Source organism: Musca autumnalis, unplaced genomic scaffold (assembly GCF_047663935.1).
Source record: "Musca autumnalis isolate F117 unplaced genomic scaffold, ASM4766393v1 scaffold_3, whole genome shotgun sequence".
Classification (NCBI taxonomy): domain Eukaryota; kingdom Metazoa; phylum Arthropoda; class Insecta; order Diptera; family Muscidae; genus Musca; species Musca autumnalis.
In genome coordinates this window covers 161345865-161369511 of record NW_027411866.1, presented here as the reverse complement: position 1 = coordinate 161369511, position 23647 = coordinate 161345865, and the positions used below count along the sequence as shown (strand labels likewise).

The following is a 23647-nucleotide window of genomic DNA, read 5'->3' as shown; positions in this document are numbered from 1 at the left end:
CTATATAAAAGTTCAAATTGCGACAATACACTGACTGTATCGCTTCATTATAAAACAATGTCATGCACGGTGCGCCTTAACTAACTTTAAATGTAAACCGCTTACACCTGGGAAGTTTTTGCGGATTCGGAAACAGCAATGTTCGTAGATAATAAAAATCCAAAAACAAGAAAAAATCGCTGGGTGTATTTTGAAATAAATCGTGGTCAAAATTCACATTTTAGGTTAATTTTAGTTTTCAGTATTTTACTTGGAAACGGCAAATCTTATCGAAATGGGACTAATAAAAATGTTGTAGCAGTGAAAATCCTCTAAAACATTTTCTTTAGTGATTTACATAAATACAAGTTTTTCGTTCAAAAATACTTAAATTAGTTCCCATAGAAAATTGTGTTTCATACGATGCAACAAAGCGTGTAGAAAAATTGCTCATGTCTGCAAATCATCCAATTTTTCAAAAATAAACAAAATAATTTTTCTGCGTGCAGTTAAGATGAGGGCCTCAAAACATTATTTGGTTGAGGAATTAATGCCTTATAGATACGCTTTATTGGTCGATCCTTACGTAAAAGGTCTAATGAAAGTTGGCTAAAACTTGGTTCAAGGATCAAAATACCCAAATTTGTGGGGTACCCATGATTATGTATTGCTCGAGGTAACATCTAGAGTGTTAAACAACTTTAATTAATAAAGGTTTTTTTTATAAAATCCATCGAATTTCCCAATAAATGCTCAAATTATGGGAAAATAGCTGAAAGGACAATATCCTGTTTGCGGCCACATCCAAAGGCCTTTTTTGGTTTCAAACAGCCTTCAAATCTATCGCATTCACTACTAACAAATAAAATATCGACAATTTTGGTCTTAAACTCAAATAAAAATATTTCTATTAAGATTTTTCTTCCACACTCCTATTTTTTTGAACAAAAAATTTGAAGACGATTTATATTGTTGGTGTAAACAGTAAATAATTTAAAACAAATTCCCTCGTTTCTGTTAACGAATAAACAGTTGGGAGGTTAACAATGTTAATCAAATACAAAATAGGCCAAATAGGAGAAGTGTAACCATGTTTATTTGACCAATTCCCTCGGTGTGTATGGACACTCCTATTATTTTGAACACAGCTGTATATCAAAACATGGACCTATATTGACAATTTTTTGTGTAGAGGTGTTGTGACTCTAGGAATCTCAAACGTCAAAATAAAGGTACTTCGGTTATAAATTGTAATGAAAATCTTAAAAGTACCGAAAACCGCGAGGTACTGTTATATGAGGGCTATACCAAAACATTGACCCATGTTGCTGTTTTTGGTGGTGTACTTTTGTGATAACTCAAATGTCAAATTACATGTAGTTCGGTAAAGAAAATTAGCTAAAATTTTCGATAAACCGAAAATCGGGACGTTCCGTTATGTGGGGGCTATTTCAAAACCGAACAAAATTACCAGTAGTTTGGTTAAAAATGTAGGTAAGACCCTCAAAATGCCTCTGGTGGATGGCATAATAAATACCTGGCAGTAGTCCTGGATAGAAAACTCAAATGGAAAGACAATATACTGGAAAGGAGAAACAAAGTTCACTGATGTTGTTCAACATGCTGAAATGTGGATATACATATATCCTATTCAAAAGTGTAGTTAGAGCTATCCTAACATAAGCAAACGTATTAAGGTGGACAGCTATAAACAAAAAAAATGTATAAAACCTCTACAAAAATTTCAAAAAAACTGTTGGACATTGACTTCAACCAGTACATTAGGAAGGAAAAAAGCGGCATTCACAGCTATAACACTCAAAGCAATGGTGAGTGGAGCAAAAGAGACCACAGAACATATCACCAAAATCTGCTAAGAGTCACAAGGATTCGTTTAATATATCATGAAGACGCGAAATTCGTCCACAGAGCTCGGACCTACTGTGAAAGTTGGTTCATGTAATTTTGAGGTAGCTAAAAACTTCGTCTACCTCGGCACCGCCATAAACACAACAAACAGCAAAGCCACATCTCGTCAAATAAAAATACCACTTTACAAATCACTGATACTACCCGTGCTAATGTATGGTCCCGAAGCCGGGGTACTTGCGCTAGTAGATACGGCAGTGCCTGGTGTGTTTGAGAGAAAAATTCGTCGAAAGATCTAAGGGCTAATATGTGTTGATGGTGAATAGTATGAACCACGGCTATATAACGACATCAGTGTAGGTAAACATATCGAGATACAACCGTTGCGTTGGCTAGGCTATATCATAAGAATGAGAGATGATGAACCCGCTAAAAAGATGTAAAAAAGGGCCGCATGTCGGTACACGCAGATCTGGTAGGCCAAGGCTTCCATCGAGTAAGCAAGTGGAAGAAAAGATCGAAAATCACGGTATTCCAAATTGGAAAAGCAAAGAAATAAGTATAAAGAAATGGGAATATTTTCTTAGATTGGCTTATAGGACAAACGTTCGGTGGTGTACATGTAGAAGACCAACTAAGCAATACCAGGCTGTATACCCGAAGAAAGTGTAGTAACTTTGTGTTAAACATTAGTACCAGACAAACACAGACGGATCGATGGAACCCAATTACAAATAGCTACTGGGAACTGTAATTATAGAGATCGTTCGATGCTTGGGTAGAACGGGTTTGTGGTTTTTTATTAAAAACCCGGAAACGAAAATATCTCCGAATGGCTGCTAATAACACGATACTGCATGCAATGACAGAGTGTCTGAACTGGCTTACTGCTAACTAGAGGCAATATTCACAATAAACGCTTTAACAGCCAACATTGTGAAATCAACAATTGTATAGACCTGCTTAAATGAAATGAACGGCTATTTACAACACTGTTCGGTTCATATTGTACGGGTACCAGAACGTGCAGGGATTAGGGTTACGGAATTGCTTATCTTTTGAGAAAATATGCAAGACAAGAAACTACGCTAAGCCTGGCAAAATAAGAATCTTCTATTACTGACTAAGGTAGATATTAGTGGACTGTGGACTTCATGTTAATCACAATAGAAAAATATACGAACATAGAGGGTTCTGAAGAGTTGGGTTTTGTATTGTATTCAGACGAATATTTTTTTAAAGATATCCTGAAAAATCTAGAAAATTATTTAGATATTTTATTAATTTGAAGAATGTTGCACAGTGTTATCTTATAATGTAACTTATTTTCTTAATATATGTATATTAAGGTGACGATTATGTATAGCAACTCAGCTGTAGTTGTGTTGCCAGAAGAGAAAATCATGCAATTAAAATGAGCAAAAAGACGGAAATTTTTATCAGATTCAATCAAAATCAGTGTTTTGAGCCTTTAGCTATTAATTTAATTGGAAAAAGTATAAATTTTAATGCGAAAATAGAAAATTATATTACCAAATTTGCTGTGGGCAACGCAACTGGAGTTGGGTTGCTATCCATAATCGACCCCTAAATTTTGTTTTAACACTCTACCATCAAAAAGCCATAAATAAGCATTTAAATTTATTCACTTATATATAAACTTAAAGACACATTATTTAAATTGTTACATCGAAAAGAAACTACAATATAAAATATATTAAATTCGTTTTTTATTTTTATTTAAATGACAATTGAAAGGACTAACTAAACAACTAACAATACAAATACAATTACAAAATTGACAACAACATTTCTTTTTGCTTGTCATACACAAACACACGCACGCACACACATACATTTATTTGTCAATAAAACATTTCTTTTTGTGTTTTTTTTTTCGTTAGTTATTTCACCATATAAAAATAGAAAAGAAAAATGCATGGATAGAGGCAGGCATTAGTAACTAAAGTCATAGCAAAAATGTTAACAAAACAAAGTATACTGTACCGCACGAACCTCCCTGGGGAAAGAATTGCGCATAGATCAGTTTAAAGGTGTCTTCTTTGACTACACCTGTGGGACATTCAGCCTTAAAACCGCGATAAATTCGCTTGATTTCATCCTCTGTAAAGCGGGTGGCACGACTCAGGGCACTCAGTGAATCGGGTCGATAACGTGCTGGGGTTTCAAATTCTTCTAATTCAGAATCTGAAAAAAAGAAAGCAACAACAAAAAAGGATAATGGTTTATTTGTGTTGAATTTTTGAAAGGAAATTTATTTAATCCTCTATAAATGTTATCACGTATTTAAATTTTATATCAACATATGGGCCGACTTAAGTTCTTTACATATTTTTATGTTTTATTTCTTTTCGTTTACTTTTTTATTACTTTTCCTTTCTTAGTTAAATTTTTCTTTCAAATGATATATTCAAATTTTTTTTATTGATTTAAATCTTAAGGGATTTACTTAACATGTCTATTGTTGCTGTTGTATTGACTTTATACTACATGATTTGATGTAGACCTTTTATATTGTTATTACAGTCAGTGGACTGTGAATTAAAACTGTAATAAAATAATAATGGCCCAATATGAAATAACTAAATAAAAAATTAAATTATAAAAGGGTCAATAGAAACATCCCTTCTATCGGAAAAAGTCTATCGAATCAACCTTTCTTTCAAAAAAGATCTATCGAATCAACCTTTTTTCAAAAAGGGTCTATCGAATCAAGTCTTTAAGAAAGGGTAGATAGAGGCAGTATTTCTTTTAGTGTCTATAGAGGCACCCATTTTTCATAAAGTGTCTACAAAAGCACCCACTTATTTCAGAAAGTGACTACAGAAGCATCCTTTCTTTCCGAAAGGGTCTAAAGAAATAACCCTTTATACAGAAAGGGCCTATAAAAGCACCCTTTCTTTCAGAAAGGGTCTCTAGAAGCACCCTTTCATACAGAAAAGTATAGAAGCACCTTTTCATTCAGAAAGTGTCTATAAAAGTACGCTTTCTTTCAGAATAGGGCCAAAGAAGCCGCATTTCTTTCAGAAAGTGTCTATAGAATCACCTTGTCTTTCAGAAATTGTCTATAGAAGCATCCTTTCATTCAGAAAGGGTTTATAGAAACACCCCCTTTTTTAAAAGTGTCTTGAGAATCACACATTCTTTCAGAAAGTGTCTATAGAAGCACCCTTTAGAGAATCACTCTTTCTTTCAGAAACTACCTGTAGAAGCACCCGTTCTTTTAGAAGGGGTCTTGAGAATCACCCTTTCTTTCAGAAAGTGTCTTGAGAATCACTGTTTCTTTCAAAAAGTGTCTTGAGGATCTCCCTTTCTATCAGAAAGTGTCTATAGAAGCACTCTTTCTTTTAGAAAGTGTCTGTAGAAGCCCCCATTATTTTTGAAAGGGTCTTGAGAATCAGCCTTTCCTTTAGAAAGTGTCTATAGAAGCACCGTTTTTTTCAGAAAGGCTCAATAGACGCACCGTTTCTTTCAGAAAGGCTTTATAGGAGCTCCCATAGGAGCGCCATTTCTTTTACAAAGGGTCTTGAGAATCACCCTTCCTTTCAGAAGGTGTCTATAGAAGCACCCTTTCTTTTAGAAGGGGTCATGGGAATCTCCCTTTCTTTCAGAAAGTGTCTGTAGAAGCACCCTTTCTTTTTGAAGGGTCTTGAGAATCACTTTTTCCTTTAGAAAGTGTCTGTAGAAGCACCCTTTATTTTTAAAAGGGTCTTTAGAATCACCCTTTCTTTCAGAAAGTGTCTGTAGAAGCATCCGTTCTTTTAGAAAGGGTCTTGAGAATCACCCTTTCTTTCAGAAAATGTCCATAGGAGCGCCATTTCTTTTACAAAAGGTCTTGAAAATCACCCCTTCTTTCAGAAAGTGTCTATAGAAACACCCTTTCTTTTAGAAGGGGTTTTGAGAATCACCCTTTCTTTCAGAAAGTGTCTATAGAAACACCCTTTCTTTTAGAAGGGGTTTTGAGAATCACTCTTTCTTTCCGAAAGTTTCTTGAGAATCACTCTTTCTTTCAGAAAGTGTCTATAGAAGCACCCTTTCTTTTAGAAGGGGTCTTGAGAAACTCTCTTTCTTTCAGAAAGTGTCTATAAAATCACTCTTTCTTTTCGAAGAGGTCTTGGGAATCACCCTTTCATTCAGCAAATGTTCATTTCGATTCTTGAGAATCACCCATTCTTTTAGAAAGTTTTCCTTTAGAAAGGGTCTTGAGAATCACCCTTTCGTTCAGAAAGTGTCTGTAGAAGCATCCGTTCTTTTAGAAAGGGTCTTGAGAATCACCTTTCTTTCAGAAAGTGTCTATAGAAGCACCCTATTTTTTAGAAGGGGTCTTGAAAATCACCCTATCTTTCAGAAAGGGTCTATAGAAGCACTCTTTCTTTTAGAAATGATCTTGAGAATCACTATTTCTTTCAGAAAGTGTCTGTAGAAGCACCCTTTCTTTTTGAAAGGGTCTTGAAAATCACCCTTTCTTTCAGAAAGTGTCTTGAGAATCACCCTTTATTTTAGAAAGTGTCTGTTGAAGCACCCTTTCTTTTAGAATGGGTCTTGAGAATCACTCTTTCTTTCAAAAAGTGTCTTGAGAATCACTCTTTGTTTTAGAATGTGTCTGTAGAATCACCCTTTCTTTTAGAAAGTGTCTTGAGAATCTTTCTTTCTTTCAGAAAGTGTCTATAGAAGCACTCTTTCTTTTAGAAGGGGGTTTTGAGAATCACTCTTTCTTTCCGAAAGTTTCTTGAGAATCACTCTTTCTTTCAGAAAGTGTCTATAGAAGCACCCTTTCTTTTAGAAGGGGTCTTGAGAACCTCTCTTTCTTTCAGAAAGTGTCTATAAAAGCACTCTTTCTTTTCGAAGAGGTCTTGGGAATCACCCTTTCATTCAGAAAATGTTCCTTTAGAACGTGTCTTGAGAATCACCCATTCTTTTAGAAAGTTTTCCTTTAGAAAGGGTCTTGAGAATCACCCTTTCGTTCAGAAAGTGCCTGTAGAAGCATCCGTTCTTTTAGAAAGGGTCTTGAGAATCACCTTTGTTTCAGATAGTGTCTATAGAAGCACCCTATCTTTTAGAAGGGGTCTTGAGAATCACCCTTTCTTTCAGAAAGTGTCTATAGGAGCGCCATTTCTATTACAAAGGGTCTTGAAAATCACTCTTTCTTTCAAAAAGTGTTTTGAAAATCACCCTTTCTTTCACAAAGTGTCTGTAGAAGCACCCTTTCTTTTTGAAGGGTCTTGAGAATCACTTTTTCCTTTAGAAAGTGTCTGTAGAAGCACCCTTTATTTTTAAAAGGGTCTTTAGAATCACCCTTTCTTTCAGAAAGTGTCTGTAGAAGCATCCGTTCTTTTAGAAAGGGTCTTGAGAATCACCCTTTCTTTCAGAAAATGTCCATAGGAGCGCCATTTCTTTTACAAAAGGTCTTGAAAATCACCCTTTCTTTCAGAAAGTGTCTATAGAAACACCCTTTCTTTTTGAAGGGGTTTTGAGAATCTTTCTTTCTTTCAGGAAGTGTCTATAGAAGCACTCTTTCTTTTAGAAGGGGGTTTTGAGAATCACTCTTTCTTTCCGAAAGTTTCTTGAGAATCACTCTTTCTTTCAGAAAGTGTCTGTAGAATCACCCTTTCTTCTAGAAAGGGTCTTGAGAACCTCTCTTTCTTTCAGAATGTGTCTATAGAAGCACTCTTTCTTTAAAAAGAGGTCTTGAGAATCACCCTTTCATTCAGAAAGTTTTCCTTTAGAACGTGTCTTGAGAATCACCCATTCTTTTAGAAAGTTTTCCTTTAGAAAGGCTCTTGAGAATCACCCTTTCTTTCAGAAAGTGTCTATAGAAGCAGCATTTCTTTCAGAGAGGCTCTATAGAAGCACCGTTTTTTTCAAAAAGGCTCAATAGTAGCACCGTTTCTTTCAGAAAGGCTTTATAGAAACACCCATAGGAGCGCCATTTCTTTTACAAAGGGTCTTGAGAATCACCCTTTCTTTCAGAAAGTGTATATAGAAGCACCCTTTCTTTTCGAAAGGGTCTTGAGAATCACCCTATCTTTCAGGAAGGGTCTATAGAAGCACTCTTTCTTTTAGAAAGGATCTTGAGAATCACTATTTCTTTTAGAAAGGATCTTGAGAATCACTATTTCTTTCAGAAAGTGTCTGTAGAAGCACCCTTTATTTTTGAAAGGGTCTTGAGAATCACCCTTTCTTTGAGAAAGTGTCTTGAGAATCACCCTTTCTTTCAGAAAGTGTCTGTAGAAGCACCCTTTCTTTTAGAAGGGGTCTTGAGAATAACTCTTTCTTTCATAAAGTGTCTTGAGAATCACTCTTTGTTTTAGAATGTGTCTGTAGAATCACCCTTTCTTTTAGAAAGTGTCTTGAGAATCTCTCTTTCTTTCAGAAAGTGTATATAGAAGCACTCTTTCTTTTAGAAGGGGTTTTGAGAATCAACAATTCTTCTAGAAAGTTTTCCTTTAGAAAGGTTCTTTAGAATCACCCTTTCTTTCAGAAAGTGTCTGTCGAAGCACCCTTTCTTTTAGAAAGGGTCTTTAGAATCACCCTCACTTCCAGAAAATGTCTATAGAAGCACTCTTTCTTTTAGAAGGGGTCTTGAGAATCACCCTTTCTTTCAGAAAGTTTTCCTTTAGAGCGGGTCTTAAGAATCACCCATTCTTTTAGAAAGTTTTCCTTTAGAAAGGGTCTTTAGAATCACCCTTTCTTTCAGAAAGGTTCTATAGAAGCACCGTTTTTTCAGAAAGTCTCAATAGACGCATCGTTTCTTTCAGAAAGGCTTTATAGAAGCACCCTTTTTCAGAAAGGGTCTATAGAAGTACCCTTTGTTTCAGAAAGGGTCAATAGAAGCACCTTTTCTTTTCGAAAGGGTCCATAGAAACACTTTTTCTTTCAGAAAGCGCCTATAAAAGCATCGCTTCTTAGAGAAAGGATCAACTGTTGTTACTGCTGTTTTTGTACTGGTATAATAGACTGGTGGTGGTTAGCTGTTGGTTAAGCCGACCGATTCCTTTTATTTTTTATATGTCCAATCCAGAACCATTTTATATGTATACCTATAAAAGTACCCTTTGTTTCAGAAAGGGTTTATGGTAGCACCTTTTGTTTCAGAAAGGGTTTATGGTAGTACCTTTTGTTTCAGAAAGGGTCAATAGAAGCACCTTTTCTTTTCGAAAGGGTCCATAGAAACACTTTTTCTTTCAGAAAGCGCCTATTGAAAGCGGTTCTTTGAGAAAGGATCCACTCTTGTTACTGCTGTTTTTGTACTGGTATAATAGACTGGTGGTGGTTAGCTGTTGGTTAAGCCGACCAATTCCAATTCCAATCCAGAGCCATTTTATATGTATACCGCATGCTGTACACATAAGAAACTTAGTTTTATGCTCGAGTTTCCATTCGTTTCTCTTCTTTTGAAAAGTTTTCTTTATTTTCCGAACTTTTTCACACTTTATAGCCTCAGACACATTTTCCATTTGCATACATTCTGAAGCACACACACACACAAAAGGCAAAAGTTTTAACTACTTGAGTTCTGGGAAGACAAAACAGCAACAACAATAAAGAAACAACAAACACTTTGAAAAAGCTGTCGAAAAGGGAAATTCTGGATACACGTTTGCCGAATCATACATTGACCAAAAAAGAAAAAAAAGAATTGTAAAAAAAGTAATTGTTAATTCCCAATGCAAGGGAGTTTGGAATTGGAACTAAATTGAGCAGCTTTAAAGTAATCCAACATTGAGATAAAAGGAAACATATTTAGTTAAGGGATTAAATACAAAAATTGTACGGAGTGAAGTTTCGGAATTTGTTTATTGGATATTAATAAGAAAGATCAAAAGCTGCTGTGGTTAGAATTGTCCTAATGAATAATCGAATTCCTACATACATATATTAAAGAAAATAATTTATATTTTTTAAGCAGACAAATTTTAATTTTTTTTCTGATCGGATTAGCTTTTAAAAATACTTTTTAAATGGATGCAATGAATTTTTCTAGCTTGTTAAATTCTTGGCTTTTAAATTGTATTTTTTAATCATATTTATTGGTGAAGGCCTAAAAACGAATTTGTTGGATTAGAGGCGAATTCGTATTTCTCTTATTCGGTTAAAAGTTACTTAACTAGCCATAGACACACAAAAACTAACTTCGCTTTTCAAATTCATTCGTTTTTAATTTAACAAATTATGCATTTGTTAACCTCTCTGTCTACAACTTTGCTATCAATTCAATCACCAGAAATTTTTTTATTGATAAAAGCAGATACAACCTACCTATAAACTGCTCTTCTTAAGACTAAAATATAGTTCCTTGAAGTTTTTTTTTATTTTTCTGTATTTAAACTTCACATTGTTCCCCAATTTATACTCTAAAATATTTTAATTGAAATACCCGAAAATTTCTACAATATTTTCAAAGAAAACTCATTAAGATTTTCACATTTTGTACAAAAAGTTGTATACAATGTCCTTGAGTTTCACAATTTTCTCCAGCTTCTGTATATAAACAGCTGTTTATAATTTAGCTATTTAGAATCATTTCCATTTCAAACTTTGGGCATAGAAAATTGGAGCAAGGTAATAGAAAATAAATATATGACGACGGGCTAGAATCTAGAGAGAAAAACGATAGAAGTATAAAAGAGAAATTACCATTCAAATAAACTTTTTCAATAAAACTTTTGAATCGAAGTTTTCTGTTTTCGTTTGCCTCGTCAACGTCGGTGTCAGATAGCACTTCTCAACATTATTTGTCGGTAAGTAGGCGAGGTTTATGGTAAATATAATTTTTATTAAAAGAGATGTGATGAAATTCATATACATACACATACATACGCATATTATTTCTTCCTAACCTACGTATGTAAAACTTTCTATGAATGGCAATTTTATAAACTGTTCAAAGTTTTCTCTAAACGATTCAGACACAATTGTAAATTATCTTTAAATATTTTTATGTGTGAGATTAGGAAAAATGAAATAAATGATACTATAAATTATTATTATTATTTTCTTGTGAAAACTTTTCTAGACAAATATCGTAAATTGATGTAACATACATATGGGCATATTTGTAGAAATTTAACTTATGTTGAAGCGCATGTTTGGTGTATTGTAACACGTGAACTGTTGTACATCAACATAAACTCTGAAGGTATATCGGTAAAATGAACTGTTTTAGCACGATTCACTGAGGGATTTTTAAAAATAATTATTTGTACGGCTTTAAGTTCGGCCGGGCCGAACTTGTTATACTCTCCACCAACAGTGGTATTAAAGTAAAATGGAACAATTAGTTTCTTTTCGTTTATTAACAAAACTTAATACCAAATTTTAGCAATTTCGGTAAAACAATATCGCTAAACTTCAAAATAAGGAAATTCGGGAGGTACCGTTCTATGGGGGCTATATCAAAACGTCGATCTTAACCGACAAATTTCTGACGTAAAGTTTTTAGACTCAAAGAAGTCGTGGACTTATACCGAAAAATTTCATATGGAAAGTTTTATAACTCAAAGGAGGACTTAATACCAAATTTCAGCAATATCGGAGAAATATTGAGGCCACAACTTTCAATATACCGGAAATCGGGGGGTACCGTTCTTTGGAGCTATATGAAGGCGTGGACCCATACCAACAAAATTCTGGGGGAAAATTTTATATTCCCAACGAAGGCTAAGAGCCAAATTTCAGCCAATTCGGTGTGATAACGAAGCTAAAACCTTCAAAATACCGAAAATCGGGTGGTACTGTTCTATGGGGGCTGTATTAAGGCGTGGGCCTGTACCAACAAATTTCTGTGGGAAAGTTTTATTACCCAAACGAAGACTAAATACCAAATTTTAGCCACTTTGGATGAATATTGAGGTCACAACCTTCAAAATACCGAAAATCGGGAGGTACCGTTCTAAGGGTGATATATAGAGGCGTGGACCTACAAATGTTGAGGGGAAAGTTGAATACCCCTAACGAAGACTTAATACCAAATATCAGCCATTTCTATGGATTATTGTGGCCATAACCTTCAAATTAGTAATATTGAGACCACAACCTTCAAAATACCGAATATCGGAAGGTACAGTTCTATGGGGGCTATATGAAAGCGTGGACCCATACCAACAAAATTCTGGGGGAAAGTTTTATACCACCAACGAACACTAAATACCAAATTTCAGCCATTTCGGTGCGATAATGAAGCTAAAACTTTCAAAATACCGAAAATCGGGTGGTATGGGGGCTATATCGAAACGTAGACCTATGTAGCCCATTTGCAATGCCAAACATCCTAGGAGTAATAGAAACTTCTATATCAAATTTTGAAGCTATATCTTAAAAATTGCGAGCGGTATCTTGATTTCAACAGACGGACATGGTTATGTCGACTTAGAATTTTACCCTGATCAAGAATATATGTTTTTTCAAAATAGTCTGGCTTAATCCCATTGCTGTTGTTTTAATATTTTAAAACAACTAGTTTATTAGTGGAAAAGATTTGGCATTGTTCGCCAAGGAATATATATACTTTATAAGGTCTCCGATAAATATTTCGATGTGTTACAAACGGAATGACAAATTTAATTATATCCTCCATATTATGGTGGAGGTTATAAAAAATAGGGAAAAATGTGTTGAAGCAAACACTCTTGTGTTTGTTGTTGTCCAATTATTAGCTTTGTAATACAATGCACAGCTTAATGCTCAAAGAGAAAGTTAAAGAATACACTTAAGACATTAAGCTTCCTACGTATAATTTTTTTCGAATTTTCACTTTAACCGCGTCAAAAGGATGCCGACATTTTGAAGCAAAAAACAGGTGGTTTTGGAATTTTTGCCCTAATCCGGACGCGCAACTAGATTTGTCTAAAAGCTTGTAATGTGATTGTAGTACTCGCGAATTCGCTTTTTTAATGTACAAGTCCGGCGTGTAATCTTCATAGGAACCCAGCAATCTGCGTTCAAAGTCAACATTTTTGTGCGTAAATTTTTCTAAAAAATATATGGATTTGGCCCTGAAAAAAACTTTTACCATCGTAATTGAGGCAGCGAATGAAAGTTGATTCAACAAAAATCAAAGTGATTCGATATCAGGCCTTAAAGTGAACTTATCCGAAATTTTGTGTGGAGGTACCGGATGGAGTAGACAAATATAGTCCATATTTGAACCCGATCTATATCTGGTAACTATATTAGGATGTGTAAAGTATGGACCAATTCGGCCACTCCCTTCAAGAGTAACCGTACGAAAAATTTTTCCGAACATTTTTGAACTTTTGTGGGGGAGGTACCTCAAAGAGTGGACCGATATGGCTTATCTTCGAACTTAAACTATGTTTGGACGAAATATTACTAAGACCAAATTTTGGACCCAATCGGCAGATCCGTGCAAGAGTTATCTTGCGCTCCAACTACCTCACACGGTGTCATAGGGGTTTTTTGTAACTTTCAGGCTATTTTCTCAGGAAGTATGGACTTGCCCGTGATGAAACTTGTACCGTCGTATGGAAGGCAGTGAATACAAGTTGCAAAAACAAAAATCAAAGCGATTCGAGAGATGGCCTTAAACTGAACTTTTCCGAAATTTTGTGTGGGAGGTACCCGAAGGAGTGGACCGATTGAGTCCATATTGAAACCTTATTTAAGCCGGGTACACATTTCACGATGGGCAAAGTATGGACCACATCGGTTACTCCCTTCAAGAGTTATTGTGCGCACAAATTTTCCGAACATTTTTGAACTTTTGTGGGGGAGGTACCGGAAAGAGTGGGCCGATATAGGCCATCTTCGAACTTAAACTAAGTTTCGGTAAAATATTACGAAAGCCAAAATTTGAACCGAATCGGTTCATCCGTTCGAGAGTTATCGTGCGCTCCAGCCAGCCAGACAGACAGACAGACGGACGGACATTGCTCAATTGACTTCAAATTGTCTGAAACACATTGCGTCCAAACATACTTGGGGTCTAACACCATTATTTCGATGAGGCACATTTTGCCCGTATGAAAGTGTATATACCCTCGATAGCATGAATGCTGAGGGTATAAAAAAAGCTACTGATCTTTCCCCTGATGCAAACTGCAAATAATGTTTTTGCTAACGCACCTACTGCCTAATATATGATGTGTTTTGTGCAGAGAACCACAATTTCCTCCCATGGTAAAAATTTTCCCTATCATGACAGAGAAATTTTCAGTGCAGTTGTCCAATTGGAGGTTTTACACAAATATTGCAGCATGGGGTCGCACTATGTCGCGAGTTCATATTAACTGTGGCCAAAAATAGAAGGAGTTGTCGTAGGTGCATCAATTTTGGTACACGTACCTATTATTGACTTACAATCTTCAGGACAAAAATTTGGGTTGGTCGGTCCACGTTTTGATATAGCCCCCATAGAACCGTACCTCCCGATTTTCGGTATTTTGAATGTTTAAGACACAATGACCAACCGAAAGTATTCAAATTTTATGGTTAGTCTTCGGCAGAGGTATCAAACATTCCAACAGAGAATTGTGGGCTTAGGTCCACGTTTTGATGTAGCTCCCATATAACGGTACCTCCCGATTATCGGTATTTTGAAGATTTTAGCCTCATTATTACACCGAAATTGCTGAAATTTGGTATTTAGTCTTCGCAGGGGGCATTATACCTTCACCATGAAATTTATCTGCATAGGTCCTCGCCTTCATATAGCCCCCATAGGACGGTACCTCCCGATTTTCGGTATTTTGGAGGTTTTAGCCTGATTATCACACCGAAATGGCTGAAAATCGGTATTAAGTCTCCGTTGGGGGACTTATAACCTTCCACCAGAAATATGTCGGTATAGGTCCTCGTCTTCCTATAGCCCCCATAGAACCGTGCCTCCTCATTTTCGTTGTTTTGAGTGTTGTGGCCTCAATATCCACCCGATATGACTGAAATTTGGTGTTTAGTCTTCATATTGTTTGTGAGCATATTGAATATATCAAACTCTTGTCTTTATATATGAGAAATTTCCTTTAAAAAATTTTTTTTACCGATTAGTGGTCAAAAAACGGTCAATTTTTTGTAAAAAATTGAATTTTGAATTTCGCTGTTCACAATTTTTTTAAAAATTTATATTTTTAAAAATTCTCTTTTTAAAGCAAGATTATTAGGTACGTAATAAGCCCACAAAAATATATGATGATCGGTTCATTCGTTTCCGGGCTATAGCCAACACCGCAAAACGATTTGTTAAAAAAGGGGGTATCCTCTCAGTGAGGTGGTCGCTGAAAAAGAGAAGTGACACATTCGTCTGCAAACCTCTGCAGCTGGGACCTTTATATATTTGAAGTACTTACTTTTTACTACTCATACAGCAAAAAATATCGATATACACTTTTATACAATTTTTTTCCCACTCCACTCAATTTAAAATTTGCTTCAGAAAATTAATAAACTTAGTAATAAATGTTTGGATAAATGTAAACACCATATGATTAATATTTACATGCAAGCAAAGGTGTAGCCAAGTTTATTACATCCCAAGAGAACTTAGGAACCATTTTTGCAGCGACCGTTACTTTTAAATTTTAAATATTAACGCATAATATAATTTATTAATTTTATAAAAAAAAAACACAAAAATACGTATTAACTAAAATTGTCAGATTTAAATCCTCATATAGAAAAAACTACTGAACGTATCAGTACCAAAATTCAGATTCTTCTTAATTAATATGTTTTCTATCACTCCCCATCAATAAATTGGTTCAACGAAGTATTTAGTTTTTACCATTTTTGGCCACGGTCGTGACACTGTGGGTCGCCTCGCCACCTATTTTATACCTCCGTATTTACAGTAAAGTGGATACATACAAAATACGACCAAAGATGTGTCTCATCGAAATATTGGTTTTAGACCCCAAGTATGTTTGGACGAAATTCGTTTTAGACAATTTGGAGTCTATTTAGCCCTGTTCGTACATCTGTCTCTCTTAATGTCTAGCTGGCTGGTGCCCACGGTAACTCTCGAACGGATCTACCGATTCGAACCAAATTTTATACTTCGTAATATTTTGGCCAATCTTAGTTTAAGTTCGAATATAGGCTATATAGGTCCACCCCTCCCCCACAAAAGCTCAAATTTTTTTTCGACAAAATGTGTCAGCAATCGATCGATAGACCGGGTAAGACAATATCGGTCCACACCTTCGGGTACACACACAAAATTCGGAAAAATGAAATTTAAGAGTCCTCTCGAATCGTTTTGAATGGAACAATTGCAATAGCAAGTCCATACTTCTTGAAATTATGGCCGAAAAAACTCCAAGAAACCCTGAAAAATAAACAAGAAACCTAAAAAAATGGCAAATTAGCAATATAACTCTAAAAAGGTCTGATTGGTCCGAACTTTTTACATCGTATTGTTTCTTCCGGTCATGCATCAGATTGGAATATGGACTATATCGGGCCCGTCCTTCGAGTACCCCCCACACAAAATTTGGGAAAGTGCAGTTTGAGGGCTCGTATCGGATCTATTTGAACTTTTTTGAAGAAGGTTATTTTCACGGTCCCTCTTGCAACGATAAAAAATTTCCGGGGTAAGTCCATACTTCCTGAGATAATGGTCCAAGAGTTCCTGCCGCGTCCAACTAAAATTACAAATCCGAAAAATAATTCTTAAAATTTTTCAAAAATCAGAAGTTAGCTTACTAAAAGTGATTTGGTATAGCCCCACATTACGATACCTACAGATTCCACGTATTTTGAAGCAAACTTGTGATACAAAAACAATATATTTTTATACGACATAATTATTGTGTTTGTTTCTTTCTTGGTTGGGCTTATATCACCATTAGCGCAGCTGACTTATACTATCTTCTTTGGTGTGTAATTGAATATGGATAATTTTGGGATTTATAAATTTATTTGCATCCAAATTATTTGAATTTCTATTCATTATTAGAATAAATACATTTTTGATATCACAATATGTACCCACAATGAACTATTTTCGAAATACCGAAATACCCTCTTATATCAATGCATTCATATTAAGTCATTGATATGTGACTTAGTTTTTATCGCCGAATCCGAAAGGAGTGTCCTAAGTTGCCACTTGTAGAGAAGTTTTTAATGGCTGAAATACTCAGGAAATATCGCCAGCATTACTAAGGGGTATTTTGGCACCGTTGAAAATTTGATGGGGCCAGGCCTGGGAATCGAACCCGGACATTCAGCGTGCAAGGCGGTTGCACATAGTTAATTCCTAAAGGTTGTGGTGTAGGGTATCACATGGTCGGCCCCGTCCGACTATAGCATTTGCTTACTTTTTTCCTCATATTTTCTTCGCATTTTTTGCAAATAACATGAATATTATAGCTCCGACATTCACGCCATTGGCTTCATTTTATTTCTCACAATGTCTGGATGCTGTTGTATTTTTTTACATATTTTTTGTGAGCATAAGCGCTTTTAATACAAAAATATATTTGCAAATAAGTACAATTTTGTAATAAATTTGATTTTTCGCGAATCCATTGAAACATTTTAGGAGTATTTTGACATCATCGTAAAGGGTACAAATTCAGTTAACAGTAATAAGACATAACAGCTTATTATATCAAGCCACGATTATTTAGGATTTTTCTAAGCATCATGATGTAGCATCAACAATTTTTATTTGATTTTTTTTTTTTCAAAAGGAAAACTCAATTTTACAAATTTTTGCCCATATACCCTCGTTAGCCTAAAGGCTGAGAATATAAATATAATATTTTCGTTGACTGTCAGAGTTCAAATTTAGATTCCTACAAACATACCCCGAAGAAAAATGGGAGACATGATAGAAGTAAAGAAAATTTGAGGCCAGCCGAACAGACTTGCAGGTAGTGTTTTAAAATATCAAATTAAAACAAATATATATTTGAGATTTATTTTATATATTTTTATTACTTATTCATTGAATATTATATTAACACTGTGCAACACGAAAATTATTAACCATATTCTGACACCGCAGTGTGATAGAACACCAAAAATGAGAAGACACGTGTCTCGCCGTTTTTCCCAATCTCACCAACTTTCGCGGTTATAGGCCTTCAAAGGTTTGAGGGTTTGATGTAAAAAGGGTCATTTAGTCAGGACAATATCTTCCAAACCGTTAGGAAATTTGAATTTATATCAGAGGCAAAGTTGTAGCCCTTGTCTTAAAGAACAAAAATTGTGAACACATATAACCCATCAAACTTCATCTGCAAGGTCAAAATCGCCATTGTGAAATTTATTTTAAAATTTTTCTCAAGTTTTGTTATATAGCTATCAAACCGATCAAATTTGAAGCAAACAACCAACTACAAAAAATGTACCTTAGATCTCAATAAACATCTTTCTAGAATATACGAACCCTAAAGGAACAGGTCTTAATGGTCAAAATAGCAAAACAATTGCGATTTTTATCCTCTTTTCTCGGCTTCTGCTCCATAGATATTAAACCGTTCAACATTTAAGAAAACAATCAACCACAATAGTGTAGCAAAGGCTTCAATAAACAACTTTCTGGAATATGCGAAATGTCTATGAACGGTTCTTAATGGTAAAAATAGCAAAAATGTTTTGAAAATATCCATTTTTTATACGTTTTTCTCTGACTCTGGTGCAAAGATACGCAACCGCCCAAAAATTAAAATGTACCATAGATTTCAACAAACAAGTTTCTAGAACAAATGAAGATTCTAGGAACGATTCTTCAAGCTCATAATTCGATTATTTTAGATCATTGTTTCCTGTTCAGGACCGTAAATAACAAACCTTTCAAATTTCCTTGAGTTTTTAAAAGTTTGTTGTTTCCAAACCTGAGCAGGGGGAATGTTAAAAAAATTTAATTGTTCGTGAATTTCAGCCCTAAGTATCATACCTAGAATCTGAATATGTTCTAAAAAGTTGTTTATTGAAATTTTAGGTACATTTTTGTTGTTGACGGTATCCTTAATTTTTGGGCGGTTGCGTATCTTTGGACCAGAGTCGGAGAAAAAAGTATAAAAATTGGATATTTTCAAAATGTTTTTGCTATTTTTACCATTAAGAACCGTTCATAGACATTTCCCATATTCCAGAAAGTTGTTTATTGAAGCCTTTGCTACACTATTGTGGTTGATTGTTTTCTTCAAATTTGAACGGTTCAATATCTATGGAGCAGAAGCCGAGAAAAGAGGATAAAAATCGCAATTGTTTTGCTATTTTGACCATTAAGACCTGTTCCTTCAGGGTTCGTATATTCTAGAAAGATGTTTATTGAGATCTAAGCTACATTTTTGTAGTTGGTTCTTTGCTTCAAATTTGATCGGTTTGATAGCTATATAACAAAACTTTTGTTTTTTCTTTTTTGTTTTTTCAAACTTAACAAAACTTGAGAAAAATTTGAAAAGAAATTTTACAATGGCGATTTTGACCTTGCAGATGATGTTTGATGGGTTATATGTGTTCACAATTTTTGTTCTTTAAGACAAGGGCTACAACTTTGCCTCTGAGATAAATTCAAATTTCCTAACGGTTTAGAAGATATAGTCCTGACTAAATGACCCTTATTACATCAAAGCCTCAAACCTTTGAAGGCCTATAACCGCGAAAGTTGATGAGATAGGGAAAAACGGCGAGACACGTGTCTTCTCATTTTTGGTGTTCTATCACACTGTGGAGTCAGAATGTGGTTAATAAAACATGATTCAAAAAATTACACACAGTGTAATTTACGGACCATAATTCAATGACTGTCGATATTTCGCATACCATTTGTGAAGCATTCGCAACTCCTTTAAACCTGGTGAAGGTCAAACATTTTCCCTATTTTTAAATTTGAAGAAAAATGAGAAATGAAGCCTCCACCCTCACCCAGAAATTTAAGAGCAGCAAAAAAATCTAAAAGAAAACTAGAACATTTGTGCCCAAACAAATAACAACGTCGGCACATACAGTTTTAGAAACGTTTATTGCATCTGTTTAAGAATTGTTTGCATAGACCTTAAGGACATACAATATTTCAAGTTCTCCTTCACTTAAAAACGTTTGCCCTAGTCCGAGAACAAGAAGAAATGGCACTGTATAGTGGTGAATACAAAAATATAGACGACGACAACAACAACAAGAATATGAAAATATGAACCAAAGATGAAATGAACAAAGTTTATAACTCTATTCATACGACGAACGAAGAATGAGTGGTGTCACTCACTCTGTGTGAGAGAACATGTACAAGTGAAGAGATGCTGGTGGTGATGGTGGCCACTAGTGCCATTGCCATTAGTAGTAAGACTCTGGCACTTATATCCATGTGGTAACAGGCACTTAACGGCCTTGTTACAAGTTTAACCACAATTGTGTTGATGAGTTGATGCTGGCGGCGAAATATAATAGTTGTGGAGTAGATCGAGGGAGAGCAAGCAAATGGTGGTCCGAATTGTGATGATGTTTCTGACAATGATATTTTGACTTATTTGCTTCTAGTTGTGTGTGGGCTCATGTGTTATTTTTATTATGGGGGGGCTAAACGTTTTAATTGTCTCGTACACTATGGAGGGTGGTACCTTTTTATTGTTGTTGTGTATTGCAATGTGAGTTTTGTTATTTTCGTTTGGGCTTTAAAATATTTCTATTTCGTAGATTTTATATTTAAAATAAGATAAGTTTAACTTCTTAAAATTGTTAAATTGCTGGCCAAAACTCAATACTTCTTATTAAAAATTTGTGGAATTTTGCTTACAAATCTGTTCTTAGTTTGGTTAAAGAACACGTTTTTAATAAGCAGCCGCCTTATAGGATTTCCTAGTTAAGAAGATTCGTCCTCCAATCTTTTCTTAGTTCGGTCTATAGAACAAATATTCAGTTAGCAACCAATTTAGGTGCTAATCTAAGTAACTCCCTAAATTAATCATTTTGAAGGTTTCCGGCCCTAACTTCTCTATAATGTGGCATTTTTAAGAGTACAGTTTGTTTAGTAAATAAGAGTATTAAACTAACTGTACTCTTAAGAAATTTTAATAGCTATTAGTTAATTTTTTGCGAGTTTTTTTTTAATCAGAAGAAGGGGTCAAAAAGCTTTCAATATATAAAATTGAGCTGTATGATTCAACACCCTGTAAAAATTACTAAAATCGCTATAAAATGAAGGGAGGTGTATGTACAACTACACATCCTGCAGAGGATGATCAAGTAATTATACGAATTATTAAGCAGATCTCTCAGAAGACATCAACAGATGTTAAAAGAAGTCTTTACACCGATAAATCAATACAAGCCCCTCTGATTTATACCATGGATACCGGTATACCAATATGGCCAAATTTTACGAAAACAGTAATTTACAAGAAGATTAGAATTTTTCGTAGAAATTTTGCAAAACAAAAAATTTGAATTGTTTTTGAGGAATGAAACCGAGTACTTTTCGTCGATTTAAAGCAAAAATGAAGTTACAAGGCTTAAAAAATTCACGTGACCGCCATTCGAAAGAAAATAGAATTTGTCCCCTTATACAAAAGAGTTGGCTGTAATTTGGTATTTTGTGTCTCCAGAGGCTAAAAAACATATCTACCGAAGTTTGTTTATATAGGTGCACGTTTTGGTAGAGCCCCCATATAAGGCCCCATATATAGTACGCGTCATTTTAAGATATTTTGAATGTATTAGTCCCATTTGACCACAGAATCGGTTGTAAGTTTGTATTTTGTGTTTCCACAGGCTTAGAAATATTTCTCCCATAAAATGTTTATATAGGTCCAGGTTTTGATATGACCCCATGGGACGATATCTCCCGATTTTCGGTATTTTGAAGGTTTTAGCCTCATTATCGCAGCGAAATGACTGAAATTTGGTATTTAGTCTTCGTTGGGTGTATGCAACTTTCCCCCGGAAATTTGTAGGTATGGGTCCACGCCTTCATATAGCCCCCATAGGACGGTACCTCCCAATTTTCGGTATTTTGAAGGTTGTGGCCTCAATATTCCACTGAGATGGCTGAAATTTGGTGGTTACTCTTCATTTGGGGTATAAAATATTTCATGTGAAATTTGGTCTACGCCTTCATATAGCACCCATAGAACGGTACCTCCCGATTTTCTGCATTTTGAAGGTTGTGCCTTAATATTCCACCGAAATGGCTGATATTTAGTGCTTATTCTTCACTTGGGGTATAAAACATTCCATATGAAATTTGTCAGTATAGGTCACACGCCCTCATATAGTCCCCATAGAACGGTATATCCCAATTCTCGGTATATTGAAGGTTTTAGCCTCATTATAACACGGAAATGGCTGCAAGATGGTACTTAGTCTTCGTTGAGGGTATAAAACTTTTCACCTGAAATTTATCGGTATAGGTCCATGTCTTCATATAGCCCCAATAGAACAGTACCTCCCGATTTTCTTCATACAGCTCGTTCTCCACCAAAATAGCTGATATTTGGTATTAAGTTTTTGATAGAGGTATGAAACATTCCAGCCGAAATGTGCCGGTATAGGTCGACGTCCTCAAATACCCTCATACTTGTGGCCTCAATATACCACCGATATAACTGAAATTTAGTATTTAAATTGCCATGGATGTATAAAATATTGCAGAAGAGAAGTATCAGTATAAGCCCTTTTCTTCAAATAACCCCATAGAAGCGTACTTTCCGATTTTCGGTATTTTAAGGTTGTGTCATCAATATCCCATCGAAACGGATGAAATATAATATTTAATCTCCGTTGGTGGTATAAAACTTCAACCTGAAAATTTCCGGTATTGTTCCATGTTTTTATATAACCCCCATAGAAAGATCCCTCCCAATTTTCGGTATTATGAAAGTTTTAGCCACAATATTCAATGGGAATAACTGAAATTTGGTATTTAGTCTTCGTTGGAGGTACGAAATTTTCCTGCAGAAATTTATCGGTACAGGTTAACGTTTTATACACCTCCATAGAACGGCGCTCCCGATGTTGTAAACTATCCAAATCCAGAATATCCAGGTTTAGGCCTTGATTACGCGGAAAAAAGATGCACTTCTTTTGATTGTTTTTACTACACTGATTTATTCAATACGAAAAGATTCTTTATAACTAAATATGAAAATTTTACTTAACCTCCCTAAACTAGAGAGTTGAAGCGAGAGGGAGACCAAATGTGTATGCACCATCTCTGCCATAAAACTTATGGGGAGGTAATACACATTTCTTATCTTGTGGCAAGCAAACAAACGATACATGCTTATCAGCCTGCACTTTAAATTACTTGATGTAACCTAACACAACCCTACAACATGTAGCAATGGACAAACTCTTATCTATTTTTATTTAAATCGACCTCCTACAAGACGAATGTTTGCTCCCCACATGCTTCTTATGTTTATGTGGACTGTACATGTATTAATAATATAATTTGGTCTTATCAATAAACTTCTCCTCTACGTCATAAAATTAATATTCTAAAACCTGTTCACTTATCCGTGAACAGGTCTAGTCGGTGTTGTCCAATTTTATGTATTTCGCTCAATTCGGAAAATTGTAAATATTGGCCCATGTTTTGGAAACAACAAACATGTCGCCCCATATAAGCTGTTTTGAAGGGAGTATTATCAGTTCAGATATATGTACTACTCCTGCAATAAAAGGAAGAGTTTAGTACTTTCATAAACGAAATAAAACTAATTGTTCCTATTCACTTCAATACAGTTCGTGGTGGAGGGTATAAAAAGTTCGGCCCGGCCGAACTTAACGCTTTTCTTACTTGTTAATTTTTAGAGATTCCTGGCGATGGATTTGCAGTTTTTGATTTGATATGATCACATTTTAAAGGAGT

At 35.1% G+C, this 23647-nt stretch overlaps 1 protein-coding gene across 1 annotated transcript in view; it reads right to left on the bottom strand.

The window, feature by feature from the left end:
- LOC141398353 (uncharacterized) overlaps positions 1 to 23647 on the bottom strand; it is a 285059-nt gene that overhangs the window by 217392 nt on the left and 44020 nt on the right. The window contains exon 2 of the mRNA XM_073975640.1: positions 3865 to 4056. Coding sequence (XP_073831741.1) covers positions 3865 to 4056 — 192 coding nt within the window. The remainder of the gene's footprint in view (positions 1 to 3864; positions 4057 to 23647) is intronic.